At 46.7% G+C, this 17,279-nt stretch overlaps 1 protein-coding gene across 1 annotated transcript in view; it reads right to left on the reverse strand.

Moving 5' to 3' along the window:
- Positions 1-17,024, reverse strand: part of NINJ2 (ninjurin 2) — a 78,954-nt gene extending 61,930 nt beyond the window's left edge. Inside the window, exon 1 of the mRNA XM_080811350.1 lies at positions 16,843-17,024. Coding sequence (XP_080667476.1) covers positions 16,843-16,875 — 33 coding nt within the window. The 5' untranslated portion in view covers positions 16,876-17,024. The remainder of the gene's footprint in view (positions 1-16,842) is intronic.
- Positions 17,025-17,279: the final 255 nt, after the last annotated feature.

A 17,279-nucleotide genomic window follows, 5' to 3' on the forward strand; every position in this document is an offset into this window, starting at 1 on the left:
TAAATACACAGCAAAATTGATGAATGTAGAGGAAGAGTTTCCAAATATTCATTGTTCTAGTTTTTCTACTTTTCTTTATTGGAAAATAAAATATTATATGAAAAATATAGTCTAGTCCTGTTGCTTCCAAAATGATCAGGGAAACACTGACTTTCTGTGAATCCATGAGCAAAATGTTGATCTGTTTCTCATTGGATCATCCTGTTTTACTGAACTGACCCCCCCAGGGTTGCCAGAAGAAGCTGGCAGGAGTATTTGGGAGGTGAGACTAGATGCTCCTAACAACAGTGACTCTTTTTTCCTTTTTTTTTTTTTTAAGATTTTATTTATTTATTTGACAGAGAGAGAGCACAAGCAGGGGGAGTAGCAGGGAGAGGGAGAAGCAGACTCCTCACTTAGCGGGAGCCCATTTTGGGGCTCGATCTCAGGACCCTGAGATCATGACCTGAGCTGAAGGCAGACGCTTAACCAACCGGGCCACCCAGGTGCCCCAACAGCAGTGACACTGGGCCCTCCGTTCACTTCCAGGGTTGCTTCTCTGCCCTCCCATAGCACATAGCATCTGTGCTGTCGCCCTTCACTGTTTCAGAATCTACTGTGTGGCATTCATGGTTTTAAGCCCCCAAAGATCGGGCCATGTCTCACTTTTCTTTTCTTCTTCTTCTTCTTCTTTTTTGTTTTCTTTTCTTCTTCTTCTTCTTCTTTTTTTTTTCTCTAGTAGGTTCCACACCGGGTGTGGAGGTCAATGCACAGCTTGAACTCATGACCCTGAGATCAAGGCCTGAGCTGAGATCAAGAGTTGGGTTTTTTTTTTAAGATTTTATTTATTTATTTGACAGACAGAGATCACAAGTAGGCAGAGAGGCAGGCAGAGAGAGAGGGAGGAAGCAGGCTCCCTGCTGAGCAGAGAGCCCGATGCGGGGCTCGATCCCAGGATGCTGGGATCATGACCTGAGCCGAGGTAGAGGCCCTAACCCACTGAGCCACCCAGGCGCCCCTAGAGTTGGATTTTTTTTTTTTAAGATTTTATTTATTTATTTGACAGACAGAGATCACAAGTAGGCAGAGTGGCAGGCAAAGAGAGAGAAAGGAGGAAACAGGCTCCCTGCTGAGCAGAGATCCTGATGTGGGTCTCGATCCCAGGATCCCGGGATCATGACCTGAGCCGAAGGTAGAGGCCCTAACCCACTGAGCCACCCAGGGGCCCCAAGAGTTGGATTCTTAATGGACTGAGCCACCCAGGCACCCTGTTTCACTTTTCTTAGAACTCTCGCCCTGCCAGCATCCCCGATCCCATGCTTTGTCCAGAGCTAAATACTCTGGACAGGGTCAGGTCATAGTAAATGCCTGGTAAGTATATTTCTATTAATTGACTATTGATTCTCCCATCAATATAGACAGAAAGGCAAGCATGGAAGTACAGGTGGTCAAGGATAGAGGGAAAAGGTTTATCCCAACCAAGGTCTTAGTATGATGCCAGCTGGGGCCTTGCAGAAAGAATATCAACTGTGGGCTTTGACACAATCTAATTCTCTGTGGGAACCAGGTGTTACTCGTTTAGGTAGTGATTAGTGCTTAGGGGTGGGGTAAAAGAAATACAGCCTTGGCTAAAGCTGATGAATACCTAAGTACGGAATGTCCCTAACTGCTCTCACAACCCTGTGAATTCTTCCCAAGGAAGCAGAGCCAAACAAAAGGACTGAAGATCTCAAGAAAGGGGGTTCTCGGGGCACCTGCCTAGCTCAGTCGGTTAAGCGTCTGACTCCTCAGCTCAGCTCAGGTCTTGATCTCAGGGTCATGAGTTCAAGCCCCGCATTGGGTTCCACACCAGGCGTGGAGCCTACTTAAAAAAAAAAAAAAAAAGTTCTCATTTGGGTTTCTTGAGCAGAGTCGCTGTGCCTTAAAGGGCTTATCTGCACCACTTGGGAATCAAGGAGAACAACGTGAGCCTCTCTCTACCTGAGACTGGAAGTGAGAACAAACCTTTGCGCTGCCCACAGGCCCAAGGAGTTGCAAGAGAACGCGTAGGCCTGGCGCATTCCAGCTCCAGCTGAGACACCCGTGCGCTGCTGTGTTGCAGCTTGTTAAGGGAGTGTAGACTTGTCTTTCTTGTCTTGAGTCATTTTTCAAGGAGGCTGGAAGAACTGAGAACTAATGGGTGAATTTCCTCTGTGTCCCAGCCAAAGCTGCCAGGAGGCAGGCTCTAGGCTCTGTTGTTATATACAATGTATTGTTATTTCCTATTAAGTGGCAAGCACTGACACTTGTATTTGAATTCCATTTAATATTTTATTACATACCCTCTTGTACTGGTCTGGGATTATTTCATCTAAGTCACCAGTTTCCACACCAGCTGGAGAAACTATGGTCTATGCTACTTTACCACCTATGGTTCCTCCCACATCTTGTACCGTACACAGGAAACATGAGATACACAAGAAATATACAGGACTGTGTAAATAATCTATTCTATATCCATCCTGAGGTGGATCTCCACATTCCGACATGGAGAGATTTCGAATTCATATGAATGTGTCAAAAAAAGAAGAAGCTATTAGGTACAGTATGAAACCCTTTATGCAGAAGGGACTAGTAAAGAAACAAGGGTTTGGTCCACTTATCTGTTTATTTCCTTCCTCGTATATTCCCCTGGTCACAAACATTGTTATAAATTAGTGGAACAGAATTCTGTAATCTCCTTTTCAAAAAGAACTCGTGTTAATGTTGAGTAATACGTCAGTTAACTTGGGACTGCTGCGGGTGCCTGGGTGGCTCCGTTGGTTAAGCATCTGCCTTCAGTTCAAGTCATGATTCTAGAGTTCTATGATCGAGCCCCACGTTGGGCTCTCTGCTCAGCAGGGAGTCCACTTCTCCCTCTCCCTTTCCCTCTCTCTCAAATAAACAAATAAAATCTGTAAAAAACCCAAACAATACATGGGACTGGCTGCAATAATGTCACATTTATGTAGCATTGACACGGAGCAGACATTGTTCTTTGTGTTCTATGTGAATTAATAGTCCTATAAGAACCTGAGGGACAGAGAGGTTAAGGAATTTGCCTTAGGTTAGACATCACCCCAAAGAAGTAGAAGACCCAGGATTCAAACCCAAGCAGTCCAGCTCCAGAGCCTGTATTTTTAACCCCTATGCTAAAGGTGTCCAGTTAATGGCCCCTTTCCCCACCCCTCTCCTACCTTCTCTGTGTTTCTACATCTTTGGTATGCCTAAACAATGAAATGCAGATCACTGTGTGAGAATTAACTGGAAAGAAAAAAAATCCCATTCCCCACCTTAACCCATGGCCTCATCTATGGATTTGAAATTTCAAGTCACCTATAAGGAGCGACTGATGCCTTCTGGAAACTATGTGTGGGCTGTTACTGAGAGATCATGACCATTTGCCATGTCTGTATTTAGTCATGCGATATACATAGATTTCCTCGGCAAGTGCCTCCTAAGGACGGTGGTAGTCCAAACTGTGGAGCACAACATGTGGGACCCCGGCCTCATAGGCAAGGCCAATGTTGGTCCAGGTGTAATGAATCTTACCTGATGGAAGGTGGGGCGTGGACTGGGTAACTTTTTTGAGGATCATGGGTAGGCATGTTTTACCTTCTCAAAGCCCTGAGGCATTCTGACGGATGTTACCTAAAAGCAAATTAGGAGGCTTTGCTCCAGGCCCAGGTCCCCAATTGTGTGTTGAAGCTTAGTGCTGTTTCAGATTAAATCAGCATGCTTCAAATTTGCCAGCTATTATCACAGCAATATGTATCCCCAGTTCACACATGGAATGTTTGCTCTCTGGCAGCCAAATGCACTTGGAACTGGCAGTGATGATCTCATAAAGCCGGAAAGCTGAGCAGTTAGTCAGATGATTAACGTGTTATTGAGATGGAGGAGTTGAGCATCATTTAATGAAAATATCTGGGTGTTGCAGAATCAGAAGTTCCCAAAGTTGGAGGCAGCTTAAGAACCCTCACAGCCAAAGTCCTTATTTTCCAAATGTGGAAACTGAAGCTTTATGAAAGGATAGATAGCAGGGCTTCTGGCCTGAGAAAAGTTAAAGTGGGTTTCTTCTAGTACAATACAACCCTAGAGAAACAGCCCTGCTGGCCGCTCAGACTTCCCTTTTCATGGCTCCAGAACCTTCTGTGCTCAACTACAGTCAGTAACTCATCCTCCCTTTTTAATGGTATTCCTTATTTTTAAATGACCTGTTTGTATTGTGTTCATTCACATGTTAAAAAAAAAAAATCATACCCCCACTCCCCTTGGCTCCACTGCTACACATTCTTTCCACTTTCAGTAGCAGAGGAACGGAGGGCTGTAGTTTGGAAATGGGGGTGAGAAGTGATCTTCATAAATTATTTGCATGTCCTGAGTCTAAGGATCTTCAGAGATTGGTCCTCCAGATGGGTTTCAGGCTTGTCTCTTAAGGAATTATGTTTACCAGGTGGAATTATTTGACAATTGGCTTGTACTATCTTAAAATAGTAAACAACAGCCCTTCACTTATTGATGTCTCATCAAAACAAAAATCCTTGTCTTCCATGTATAAATGCTCTCTGGCTTTCAAAGCTGCTTCTCCAACAGTCCTACCCTCTCTCTAAGAGGGAGTAGTTCTGAGGACATGAGATGGGTCTGCTCTGGGGGGCACAAGAAGGATAGGACCTGGGAGATTGATGTCCTTCTCAAGCACTGTGAGCACCAAAGGTGATTGTACAGAGTTGCTCCTAGTGCCTCACTTTCCCCTTTCAAGACTGGTTCTGTTTATGCTGAGTTTACAGGTCAGTTCCAGTTAGAGATGCTTTGGACAAAAGCAATGGCTTTTTCTTTCTCGGCAGAATGAAGGGGAGAGGAAGAGGTATGTGCAAGGGAGGAGGAATGTGCCCTAAGCCAGGATGCCTCTCGTGGAAGTCAGGAAAGAATTCCAGATCACTAGCTTTGATTAGATCTCTATGTTAAAGAAATAGGCTCTTGGGGAATCTTTTCTAATATTGCCCCAGAGATAGGTTATTTCCTAGTCTGGCCCCCAAAAGTGTTTTGGAAGACAATGTGGCCTTAGGGTAGAATTCAGCTGCCCACCATTATTAGTCTTTTCATGCTCCTGGCAAGGCCTCACCCGGGGAGCATGACAGGGGGGAAAGTGACCAGCGATGGAGTTCCACAGCCTGGGAAGTGGATCCCAGCTGAACTACTTGCTAGCTGTGACATTCAGCAGATTAACTCCTCTGAACTTAAGTTTTTTCATCTGTAAATGGGGTTAATGATAACTACAAAGTTGCTCTGAAATATAAAAATGAATATGTAAAGTGCCTGCTTGATATAAAGTGCTCAGAAAATGGTAGCTATTATTATTAATAACATAAGGGAAGCCTAGGGGAAACTCAGCAGGAAACCGAGGACTCCAGGCGAAGAAGGAACCGAAATAGTCCAGACCCAGCTCCACCCACCGAGATCAGCAAGCGCGCTCGGAGAGGGGGAGAAGCAGGAAGAGGGCCCTCGGCCTTCCCCGGACCCAAAGCCGCCGGACTGTCAGGATCCGAGCCGGGGGCTGGGCCGAGCCGGGGTGGGCAGGGGGCTGTTTTGCTTCAGCAGAGGGTGAGGTCGGCCCTCGGCCCACTGCGGGGGAAGGAAGAGGGACAGCCACGTAACAAAAGCTCAAGGCCAACCCCCACCCCAGCAGGCCCAGGGACCGGAGCGGGAAGCAAGCCCTTCTGCCGGCTTCCCCCTTCTCCGCGGGCGCTGTGAGAGTCAGCTGACCTGCGATCGCGGTCGCGAGCCCGCCCCGCCCCTCGGCCCCTAGGCCCCTAGGCCCCGCCCTTTCGACCCAGCGGCCCTGCGAGCTGCACGCTCGAGGCTGGGGGTGTGAGGGGTCCGCGCGGCGCGAGCCTCCCCCGCGGCCAATCAGCGGACACCTGGCCGCGCGGCCTCTTCAGCTCCCTCCTCCCCCCGCCCCCCCCCCCCGCCGCTGCTAGTTTGCGTTGGGGAGCTGCGCGCTCTCCCGGGGTCCCTTCACGGACGCGGTGTCTCCTTATGAAAGGAATAGTCACATTCCCAGGGCGGCCTCTGCCAGTGGACGCACCTCCTAAGGGCAGGCCGGCTGCCCGAGGCTCGCGGTGACCACACTGTGCCGGCTCTGTTCTGGAGCCTTCCGAGCTTCCACCGAGGGCTGCCCCAAACACTGCGCCTTTTCTTCCCTCCCAAACCAGCCCACCTGCGACCCTAACTGACCCCCCGTCCCACTCGCCTGCAGCGGACCTCAGCCTCCGGCCCCGGCTGGAGGAGCGGAGGGAAGGGTGGTATTTCCAAGTACTCAGAGGTGTTTACGGTTTCAGAAGCTCGGGCCTGAGTAAATCCGGTTTCAGAAGCTCGAGCCTGAGTAAATCCGCCGGGCCGCCACTCAGATCACCAAGAAGGGACACTTGATCCCGCCCCTACTGTGTGCCTGCGACTTGACTTTTGTTCTCTCTCCTAATCCTCACAATCTTCCCCCGCCCTGCAGAGGGGGTGCCATTATCCTAGTTCTGGAACCGAGGGAAAACAAGTTTCTGAGAGAGAAAGAATTGTACAACTACTGAAGGTCAAGTTTGCAACTGGAAGCCATAGTTTTTTCTAAGTAACTGGGCTTCATACCAGGGTGCCAAGTAGTGTCTAGACTAAAACCCCCATGGGTTCCCTTGTTTGCTTGGGGGAGCAAACAGCAAGGGCTGTAGATATTCCCTCAAGTTATGGGCCTTTCCAGGCCCTTTTTACATTGTAGGGGCAGCCAGTCCACTGTAGAGGCCACCAGCCAACTCCCCTTTCAGGTCTTAGAGTGGTGAGCACCTTCCTTGCCCCCCCCCCAACAAGCCTAGGTCAGCTGCCCCTGACAGTACCCCTCTATGCCTTTTTTGGTAGTCCTTATGACACCGCCTGTTGCAATTTCCTTAGCTATCTCCCTCTGTAGATGGAGGGAAGCTACCTGAGTGTAGGAAAGAGATCTTGACTAAAACCTCAGCATTTGGCTGAAATGCCAGGCATGGTCCAGCTCCCAGGACACAAGGCTGGAGCAGGGGCTCCACTTGAAGAGCACTGACTAGAGTTTGGAGGTTAAAAGTAGGGTGGAAAGGGAAACTGGAGACAACTATAAAAAACTGACCTTTAAGAAGCTCAACAATAACAATAATAACAATGGCTAGCGTGTATTGTTTATTACGAAGCTGGCATTGTTGTAGTCAGCATTGTTCTAAGTGCTGTAGTCCAGGGCTACCCAAACTTAAATATGCATTCCAGTTACCTGGGGATCTTGTTACCTGGAGAATTCTGATTAGTACATGGTGGGGGAAGGATGATGCTGAGACTCTGTGATCGCTAACCAGCTCCCTGTGATTGCATGAATCATACTTTGTATAGCAAGGCTTTGTATGTTAAATGATTTTATCCTCTTAAAGGCATTATGAAGTAGGTATCACTATTACTATTTTATACTCAAGGCAGCTGAGAGGTTAAACCCGTATGAACTAAGGTCAAATAAATAAACTGCAAGGCACTGAGGAAAGGGGGAATGGTATGAGCAGGTACAGTTGTGGAAGAAGAAAGACAATCCTAAGCCAAGGAAACAGTATTTACAGAAGCCTGGCATGCAGGAAAAGGGGCCAGGGTCTGCAGCAAAGGACTGCTTCACCTATTAGGCACCATGTGTATAGTATTCATGAGCTTTCCAAACACCCCAAATATTTGCGATCTGAAAAAAAATGTATTGGCGCCTATACGCGAAAACTGAACGTTTAAGTGAGTCATTTCAACATTCAAATCATTAAAAATTCTTTCAAAATCTTTATATTAAAAAATTCAAATTTAGTGAACAATAGGGGTGTATTTTTAATACGTCTGATAAAAAATGGAGCAGGGCCTCCCAAGCCTAGGGCCTACTTAGGACAAGATAGGCCCCGGCCACACTGGGTTTGGATGTAATCCTGAAGGCAGCTGGGAACCCCTGATAGAAGCAGGAAAATGTTCTCTGTGGCTACAGTGAAGAGAATGGATTGGAGGGAGGCCAGACTGGAGGGCCAGTGGCAGGAGACAGATAGGCGTTTATAGACTTTCAGACTGCAAGACAATCTCTCCTTGGTGCCAAGATTAGCGGAAAATGATAGCTTTATACAACCCAATTATTGTTTGATTCCTCCAGCCCCTATCTGACTCAGCATTCCAGATTTGCTTAAGATCTGGGGACAAGAGTTTTGCCAAATCCTTTCTCATTAAGGCTGGGTCACTGCAGTCTAGGGGAGGTGTGTTTAAGAGTCCACCCTTGAATCAGACAGCCACGAGTGTGAACTTCCGCTTTGCTCCTTGCTAGCTGTGTGACTTTGTTTAAGTGATTTAACTTCTCTGAGCCTCAAACCCCTTACTGGGCATAATACATTCCTCCTGGAATCCAAGCTGCTGTTACCACCTATGTGCCATTATTCTGAGACCTGGTTGAGTTTTCTTTAGGCGGGAACTGAGGCTAGGGTCACTAATTTCATCTTTTCATCCATTTTCTGCGGTAGAAATTATTATTCCCACTTTGCAGATAAGGAAACGGCCTCGAAGATTAGATAGCTCAATGAACTTGGGGCAGAACGTTGGAGACCTGCAAGAGCTGGAATTTTGTTTTATTTTTACTTCTGCATGCGCACTCTCTCCAGCCGTCAGCATCTGCTGTCTTATCCCAGTCTTTGACTGGTCCAGAACCTGTTTCCCTTAGTCACAGCACGAATCCGTTGTGATGGCCAATGCCACACCACTGCGTGCTCTCCTCGGGTTCCACCATTGCCCCTTCTCCCCAACCTTCCCTAACCTCCCTACTACCTTGCCCCCACCCCCAATTTTACAGCTTCTGGATTTCCCTTATTAAAGAGACAGCTTGTCTCTTTGAGAAGCAGACAGAACCGCCCTAGACTGGGATGCTTTCCAGAGTACCTCCCTTTAAAGGGAGTAGATAAGTAGGTCACATCAGGATGGTAGGGGAGGAGGCTGACTTCTAATGGGAAGGAGGAAAAGTACTGCACATCACGTGGAGAATGGAAGACAAATAACAGGCCTCCTCTCTGTCTCTCTGTTTCTCTCTGTCTCTCCATCTCACAATCTCAGCGCAGTTCCCTACTGGCCACTACTATGGGGACCCCACAGGGCATACTGAACTCTTGGGGTCCGGGATGCCACTGGAAACCGCAGTGAGCAGGAACTGGAAACTGCATCTCCTTGCTAGCTGTGTGACTTTGTATAAGTGATTTAACTTCTCTGAGCCTCAGACCCCTTATTGGGCATAATACATTCCTCCTGGAATCCAAGCAGCTGTTACCACATACGTGCCATTATTCTGAGACCTGGTTGGGTTTTCTTTAGGCGGGAACTGAAGCTGGGGTCTTCCTTCGTTCCCTTCCGTCCCACCCTGCCTCCTCTTCAGGTACTCCCACAACCACCAGGCTATGTTTTCCATTTATATCGAGAGGAAAGATCTCCGCTTAGACAGAGGATTTGGAGCTCCTGTCCAATTCCTGCTCCCTGAGGCGCTGAAAGCACGGAGACTTGCAGCTTGGAGGTTCCACGGGACTGGGAAGGCACTGGCTTTGCAGCGATTGCTGGGAGCAGCCTGGGATCTGGTTCCCAGAGATTCTGCTGTGGCAACCAGAACAAGTCCCGGGCCTTGCAGGAGAGCAGCTTCCCCACTCACAACCCAAACCCCATCGAAGGCAGCTCACCACAAGGCACGCGATGAGTGTTAAATGACAGAGACGGCGATGAAAACCGGGAGACAGAGACAGGGCAGGGCGAGGCACTAAAGGTCCTGCACTGCCAGCCCTGTCCCGCCCTGCCCTGCTCTCCCTCGGGAAGAGCCCTGTCTGAATTCTAATGCCGGGGGCGGTCACTTTCTAGGGGCGGTCACATTTCTAGGAAACTGTCCCTGAAGCGCCGGTGGGAGAGGAGGTCATGGTCGCGCCAGTGACACCAGCCCAGCTGTGTACAGATGAGTGCTGAAAATGGGTATTCAGGCAGAAGATGGGTCTCTGGCCTCGGTGCCTGGGAGACAGGGCTGGCTCACACACGCGAAGACCAAGGCCAGATTCTTGCACCTGGGTCTAAATAGTCCCAGTTCCCTGAATGGGGCTTTGGAAGCAGAGTTCACCTCTGCAGAGGCCCAGGGTTTTCCGATCCCTCGGCTCAGAGCCTGGTGGACTGCCAACTCTGAGTCTCACCGCTTTAGGAATCGGATGAGCCTTTGTGCCCAGACGCTCCGGACTGCAGGATGCAACTTGCTCCCACCTGGCCGCTGCCCCCTGCCCTGCTTCCTCCCATCCCCAAGGCCCTGTATTCCCGAGCTCTCTCTGCTCCACCCCTACAGGAAGGGAGTACTCCACCCCAGGTGTCTGTGCCTTGGGGGAAAGTTCCATCCTTGCCCACAGCTGCTCTTCTCCCTCTGTGTGAGCCAGGGCCCGGGGCCGGGTGAGGACATCCATCTTCACCTGGGCCCTTCCTTATGCTTCCTCTCCCGAGGCTGGTCTAACACACTCTTCCCCAGGCTGGAGCCAGCCCACACCACCTCTCATCAGAGTGGGTAGAAATCCCCACAGGTATGTGGCAGGCAAGTCATAGCCATGACAGGGTGGAGGTGCCCCCACATTACAAGAGACTTAGATCCTTTGTGCTCTCAGATAGTGACAGGTAGCTCCTCACGCCTGGCATCCCATCCAGCCTCAGCCTCTTGCTTTGCCAGCAACCCTGCCTGATCCCGGTCCCTGCCTTGCTGCAAGCGCAAGCACTACTCCCTGGCTTATCTAGGATTGCCTGGGAGGAAGGGGCCCAGGCTTGGAGCCTCCATCGCAGCCCCCCACAGCAATCAGCAATGTATCTGGGCAGTGGTTCTGAAACTTCGGAGGGTATCAAAATTACCAAGGGACTGGTTAAAATACAGATTGCTGCGTCCCCGTCCCCAGGGTTTCTGATCTAGTAGGTCTGGAGGAGGAACTGAGAATTTGCATTTCTAACCAGTTCCCAAGTGATGGTATACTGCTGCTACAGCGACATTTGAAAACCAGGAAGGGTGATGGGTGTTAAGAATGGCACGGGATGGGGCACCTGGGTGGCTCAGTGGGTTAAAGCCTCTGCCTTCGGCTCAGGTCATGATCCCAGGGTCCTGGGATCGAGCCCCGCATCGGGCTCTCTGCTCCGTGGAGAGCCTGCTTTCTCCTCTCTCTCTGCCAGCCTCTCTGCCTACTTGTGATCTCTGTCAAATAAATAAATAAAATCTTTAAAAAAAAAAAAAAAAAAAAAGAATGGCACGGGATGAGCGCTGGGCATTTTACGCAACTTAAGAATTACTGAACACTACATCTGAAACTAGTGATATACTATATGTCGTCTAATTGAATTTTTTAAAAAAATAAAGATTCAAAAATTGAAAAAAAAAAAAAGAAAAGAAAACCACTGAGCTAGAGTATAGCAAATGGAAAAACCAGGTTTGATCCCTCGCCCTGCCACTTTCTTGCTCTGAGATCTTGTACTTGACCTTTCTGAGCTTCATTTCCTCTTCCAGTAAAGGTGGAGTAATGACCATTAGATAGATGGTTAGGAGGATTAGATTTCATCATGTATTTGGAAGAGCCTCTCACTGTGCATGGCAAATTGAATTATGAATTAGTCAACAAATATAGTATATATTGAGCATTTTGTTGTCCATTGGATACTCTTCCCTGTGTCATGGCTGACTTTGGGCAGATCATATGTGAGGATTCTAAGACCTAGTTAAACATCACAACTCTGGACTGTTTTCTCTCCAATAAAATAAGACCTTTGGTCTACCAGACCAATGGCCCCTCTGAGTCCCATATAGAAAGAAGCTCAATTCTGGGAGGGACCTTAGGTCTTGGGAGGCATAGCCTCATTCCTTTTCCTTACCCACCCCTTTCTAGGACCTCCACCTGTGAGCTCGCCTGCTTCTGCAGAGCAAAGAACGTCAGTCACTGGTCAGCTCATCCTCGAGGAGAGTAATGTGGCCTTCACTGTCCATCATGATCTGCTTCCAACCTACCTTTATAATCATAATTCCACTGTTTTTCCTCCATCCACCTTAGAGCCTAGACAACTGGGACTACTCATCCTTCCCCCAATACACCCTGTGATGCTCTGCTTCCAGGCTTTGTTGTCACTGTTCTCACCACTGGAATATCTTCTACTGGTCAAAGTCCTACTTATCCTTCCAAGTCTAAGCAATGACTGCCTCTTCCAAGAAGCCATCCCAAATCCTTCTGTCATCTATCTATCTATCTAGCTATCATCTTCGTATCTGTCTCTCTACTTAAGACAAATGATTTTGTATTTTTCTTTAAATGATCAAAGGACAAGTTACCGCAGTTGTTAGGTATAAGATCTAATTAAATCAGGATACAACCACTTCACCCCCTCCTCCTTGTGTCCCTCCGAAGGGACTTCGTAGAAACTCAATGGTCTGCAGGTTTGTCCTGGAATTTCAGATTCCTAAAGTCTGTTCTTGAAGCATACTGAGACATAAAACACAAGAGTGGAGATACTATATAAAACTTTTAAAATGAGAGATGGCCACAAGAGTGGAGATACTATATAAAACTTTTAAAATGAGAGATGGCATACTGAGACATAAAACACAGGAGTGGAGATACTATATAAAACTTTTAAAATGAGAGATGGCCACATATAAGGAGATGCCTACTTACATAGAAGACTAGTCAGCTGTTTATTTTCTATGGTAATCAGAGTCAGGAATAAATATATATGTGTGTATATATCTGCTCATATTCACAGATTTACTCATTTGCATATAGGCACATCTGCTTCTCTAATTTTCTTTTTTAAACTACAGGGTTTTTTTTTCCTATTCTAAATATATGCATTGGTGAAAATGTGCAAAGGAAATAAAAAGTAAAAATAAAAGTAAAGTAAAGTAAAAGTAGAAAGTAAGTCATTCATAACCCCAAAATAACCAGTATTAACATTTTGTTGTATTTCTTGTGAATAGTTTTCCTGCACATATTTACTCTATATGATTTTTAAAGGAATTGGGATAAAATGTTTATATACTTCTGTAACCTACTTTTTTGATTTACATATGATTAGCATTTTGGTACTCTTTTAAATATAATTCCCAAACACTGGAAAAAATTGTTCCATGATACCAACTTACAGATGTACCAAAATGTATTTAATCATCCCCTCATTGTTGGGTACTCCTTTTTATTATAAACAATATTTCAGTGAATATCCTTACATATCTGAACACATGTCTGACTATTAGGCCCATTCTAGAAGTGGAACTACTGGGTCATTTTTCTTTTTTAAAGATTTCATTTTTTAAAGTAATCTCTACACCCGACTCGGGGCTCAAACTCACAACCCCAAGTTCAAGAGTCAGACGCTCTACCGACTGAGCCAGCCAGGTACCCCATTCTGGGTCATCTTTAAGTGTCTTGATATACACCATCAAACTGTTTTCTGGAATTTCCATTTGGAAACACCTCCTCCAAAATACTTTAGCTTCATCTTAGCAATAAAAATTTTGAAATCATAGGTTTGATGGATCCGTTCCCTTTTTTGTAACACCCACTATAACTATAAAGATGGCCATTCCAATAAAAAATTATCAGCCAGTGGTAGTCCCTTTACTACCCATTGGTGGTATTATACCCCATTTTTGGGAAATACTGTTTTATTTGAACAGTTTCTCTATATTATAGTTGTGTATATTTCTTCCACTTAATTATAAGCTTTCTAAGGTCAGGCGCCATGGTTTATTTGGTGCTTCGTACAGTGCTGAAGCTCAATAAATATTTGTTCTCCCTTTGGTTTGGTTTGGTAATGGGATAGTGAGGAATAGGAATCAATCTATATACTTAATATAAATGATGTCTTCAAGATTAGGATTATAAGGGGTATTTATATGGTTGCTCCAATTTAAATATTCTGCCATCATTATTTGGACTTGAGTTTTGAGGTGTTTAGAGTGGAAAACAGTAAATCATTCACATACTTTCTAGCTGTCTTTCTTGGGGTAAATAATACATTTGCAAGTTTAAGAATTAGTCTTGGGGCTTCAAACCAGAGTAATACTATTTAGCTCACGTAGAATTCATCCCACTGTAATGACCTCATAAAATAAGAACACTTTTCCAGACCTAGCAAGCACAGAGGGAAATAGAGAATCGTTGATTAGTAAATATCGGTTAATAGATGAAATGGCTTAGCTACAGTCCATGTATCTTTACCATCCCTGGAAAACCTTCTCAGAAAGAGAGGAACTAATATTTACTGTGTATGTAATATTCTAGGGACTTTATATATGTCTTTCCTCTGGATTTCCTATGGTAGCTGCCACGTGAGGAGAGGGTAAAATCATACTACTAGGGAACAGGTGTTTCTGCCTCTCCTTAATCCAAACTTGCCTTCTGCCCAGAACCGCAATGACTCTTCCCGAGAAGGGTCCAAGACCTAATCAGATCCAGAGAGCTGGACAGGAAGATGCAGAAACTCATGGATGATCTTCTGGCCAACCAAAAACCCAAATGACCAAAGGCAGGTGTGAACAAGATACCATAATAAAAGAGTATAATTGGAGAAGAGAGAATAACTCTAATAAAGAAGAGAAGGGCACCCTAACACTTTAGTTACCTGATAGAAATGAAGACATTTATCAAGGCCTGGCCAGTAATGTTCTCCTCCTTAGTTCCACCTACCTCTTTCTTTCTGAACCATTCTTTCAAATGTAGAGTCCTTAGCCCATAACTCGGGATTGTTTAATTCATCAGTGCATAAAAAAACTTGTTCTTCAGAGACTGAAAATGAACAATACTGCTTCTTTAGCTACTAAGGATCCAACGGATCCAACGGAGACAAGAACTAGAGGAAGTAAAAAGAAAATACATCGAGGGGGGCGCCTGGGTGGTTCAGTCGGTGAAGTGTCTGACTTTGGCTCAGGTCATGATCTTGGGATTGTAAAGTGAGCCTGGCATCAGGCTCCCCGCTCAGTGGGGAGTCTGCTTCTCCCTCTCCCTCAACCCCTCACCCTGCTTTCTCTTTTGGTCTCAAATAAATAAATAAATAAAATCTTAAAAACAAAATACACCCTAGCGTCAGAAGACCTGGGTTGAGGCCTGACTCTGTCAGGGTCTGAGTCACCTTCTGCCTATTATTCATTCCCTCTAACTCATGGTTTCCTTAAGTCAACCACATACACGTATTTTCTAAGCAACTACTGTGTACCAGGCATCGCCCCGGGCACTAGGGCTACAGCAATGGAAAAAAGCCAGAGGAGATCGTCTTCTAATGGCATTTCTGTTCTGAGATTGCTTAGATTGGATAAGTAATCAAACACTGTAACTTCAAATAGTGAGCAGTGCTATGGAAGAAACAGAACAAATGATAAAGACAAATTGGAAAGAGGGTTCCTCTGCAGAGAGTGAAGGGAAGGTCTCCCTGAGGCAGAAACATCTGAGCTGAGATCTGAATGTACTAGAAGGGGAAAGACAGAAGGGCCAGCAAACCCTGAGTCGGGACCACATTTGGGGCTGTGTGACCATCAAGGAAAATGGCCCTGTGTTGTGGTTGTACTGGACCAATAGCTTTGACACAGGACTTCTGGTGATCCTAGGATTTCCCTGGCCGTGTATCAGGGGTGATGGGGCCGGGGGTGGAGGTTCGACTAATGCCAGGCCCGCAACACCCTGCCCAACACACACTCCTTTTCTATTTTCTTTCTTTTCATTTCTTCTTTTCTTTTTTTTTCTAAGATTTTGTTTATTTATTTGACACAGAGAGAGAGAGAGGGAACACAAGCAAGGGAAGTGGGAGAGGGAAGCTTAGGCTTCCCACTGAGCCCAGATGTGGGGTTCGATCCCAGGACCCTGAAATAATGACCCAAGCCAAAGGCAGACAGCTAACCTACTGAGCCACCCAGACGCCCCACGCACTCCTTTTTCATCTGAAACACACACCAGGGTGTTGTTGAAGCTTTTGCCTGAAGGACAGATGCCATGATCAAAAATCCTTGGTCTCAGAAGTCCTTCTCCACTCCATAACTGTCCAACTCTACGAAACTTTGCCATACAACCTCTATGATCCCTACAGAAGGGTTGCCTTCATCCACTAGACAGGGAATGCTGGTTCCAGGGACCTGGCTCTCCTCTCACCAGAACAACCCAACCCCTTCCCCTACAATGATAGATTGTAACCTCAGATGCCCTCCAAGCCTATCCCAGGTAGCCAAGGACATACATCTCTGCCTCCTCCTAACACATTACACTGACCTCCTCTTTTCCCCCCATCCCCGGCCAAATGAGACACTCTGCCCTACACAGGAGAGCTTTGTGGAGAGAGCCGAGGAGTGGTTCTAGGTTTTTCCAACCTATAAAATGCAAAGTTGGCCAGCTGCCTCTCTTCTTAACTCTGAAACTCCTATCTCTCCTTGTCTCTAGAGAACCACCCGGCAGCTCTCAAATAAGTCTCTACTGTCCTGGGGTTTGGAGGAAAGAGCTATGCCGAACTTGAAATCATCTTCTGGTAACATGCATCTAATTAGCTCTTTGACTGACAAGAGGAAGCAGAGGCCAAGAGGGATTTAAACAATCCCTTTCTCCTGTATTTCAAAACAAGCAAAGAACCAGACAGGGAAATGGAAAGAGAGTAAAGAGACAAAGCTTAGGAAACATTTGAAGAAAGGGGTGAGTAAGAAAGAGAGGGGGAGGTGAGGGGGGGAATATCAAATGACCAAGATATCAATCCTTCCTTCCCTCGATGTTCCCTCTGCTCCCCATCTCCACCCTCTCATGCTCTCTCCCAGAGAGAACTTACTTGGAGGTCGATGATTTCTCTTTCTGATTCCATCTTGCTGCCCTCAAGCGCCGGCCTTCACACGCCCTGCTGCTGCTAACCGACTGCGTGGGCTACTCCAGGCTCTGCTGTCTGAGTCTTTCCTGCTTTCTTTGGGTGGGAGAGAGCACACAGCTGGCAAGACAGACCTGCTATTCATCCATGTGCTGTGGGATGCCTGTCCTGACCTCAGTCCCTGCAGGAAGTGTACACATGCATACCCTTGGCGTGTGTGTGTGCGCACATGCGTGTGCACTCCAGGGGCTGGCGGGGGCACACTGATAGGTAGCCTTTTGAGTTGGTAGTGACAGCATCATTTTCTTGAGTGGTGCCAATGCCCCTCCAGCCCCAGAGGGGCTGACAGAGCTCACTCAGCCTGCTTTGAGTTAGTAGCTGTACTTATACTGGCATAGAAACCC

The sequence above is a fragment of the Martes martes genome, assembly GCF_963455335.1.
Source record: "Martes martes genome assembly, chromosome: 8".
Lineage (NCBI taxonomy): Eukaryota > Metazoa > Chordata > Mammalia > Carnivora > Mustelidae > Martes > Martes martes.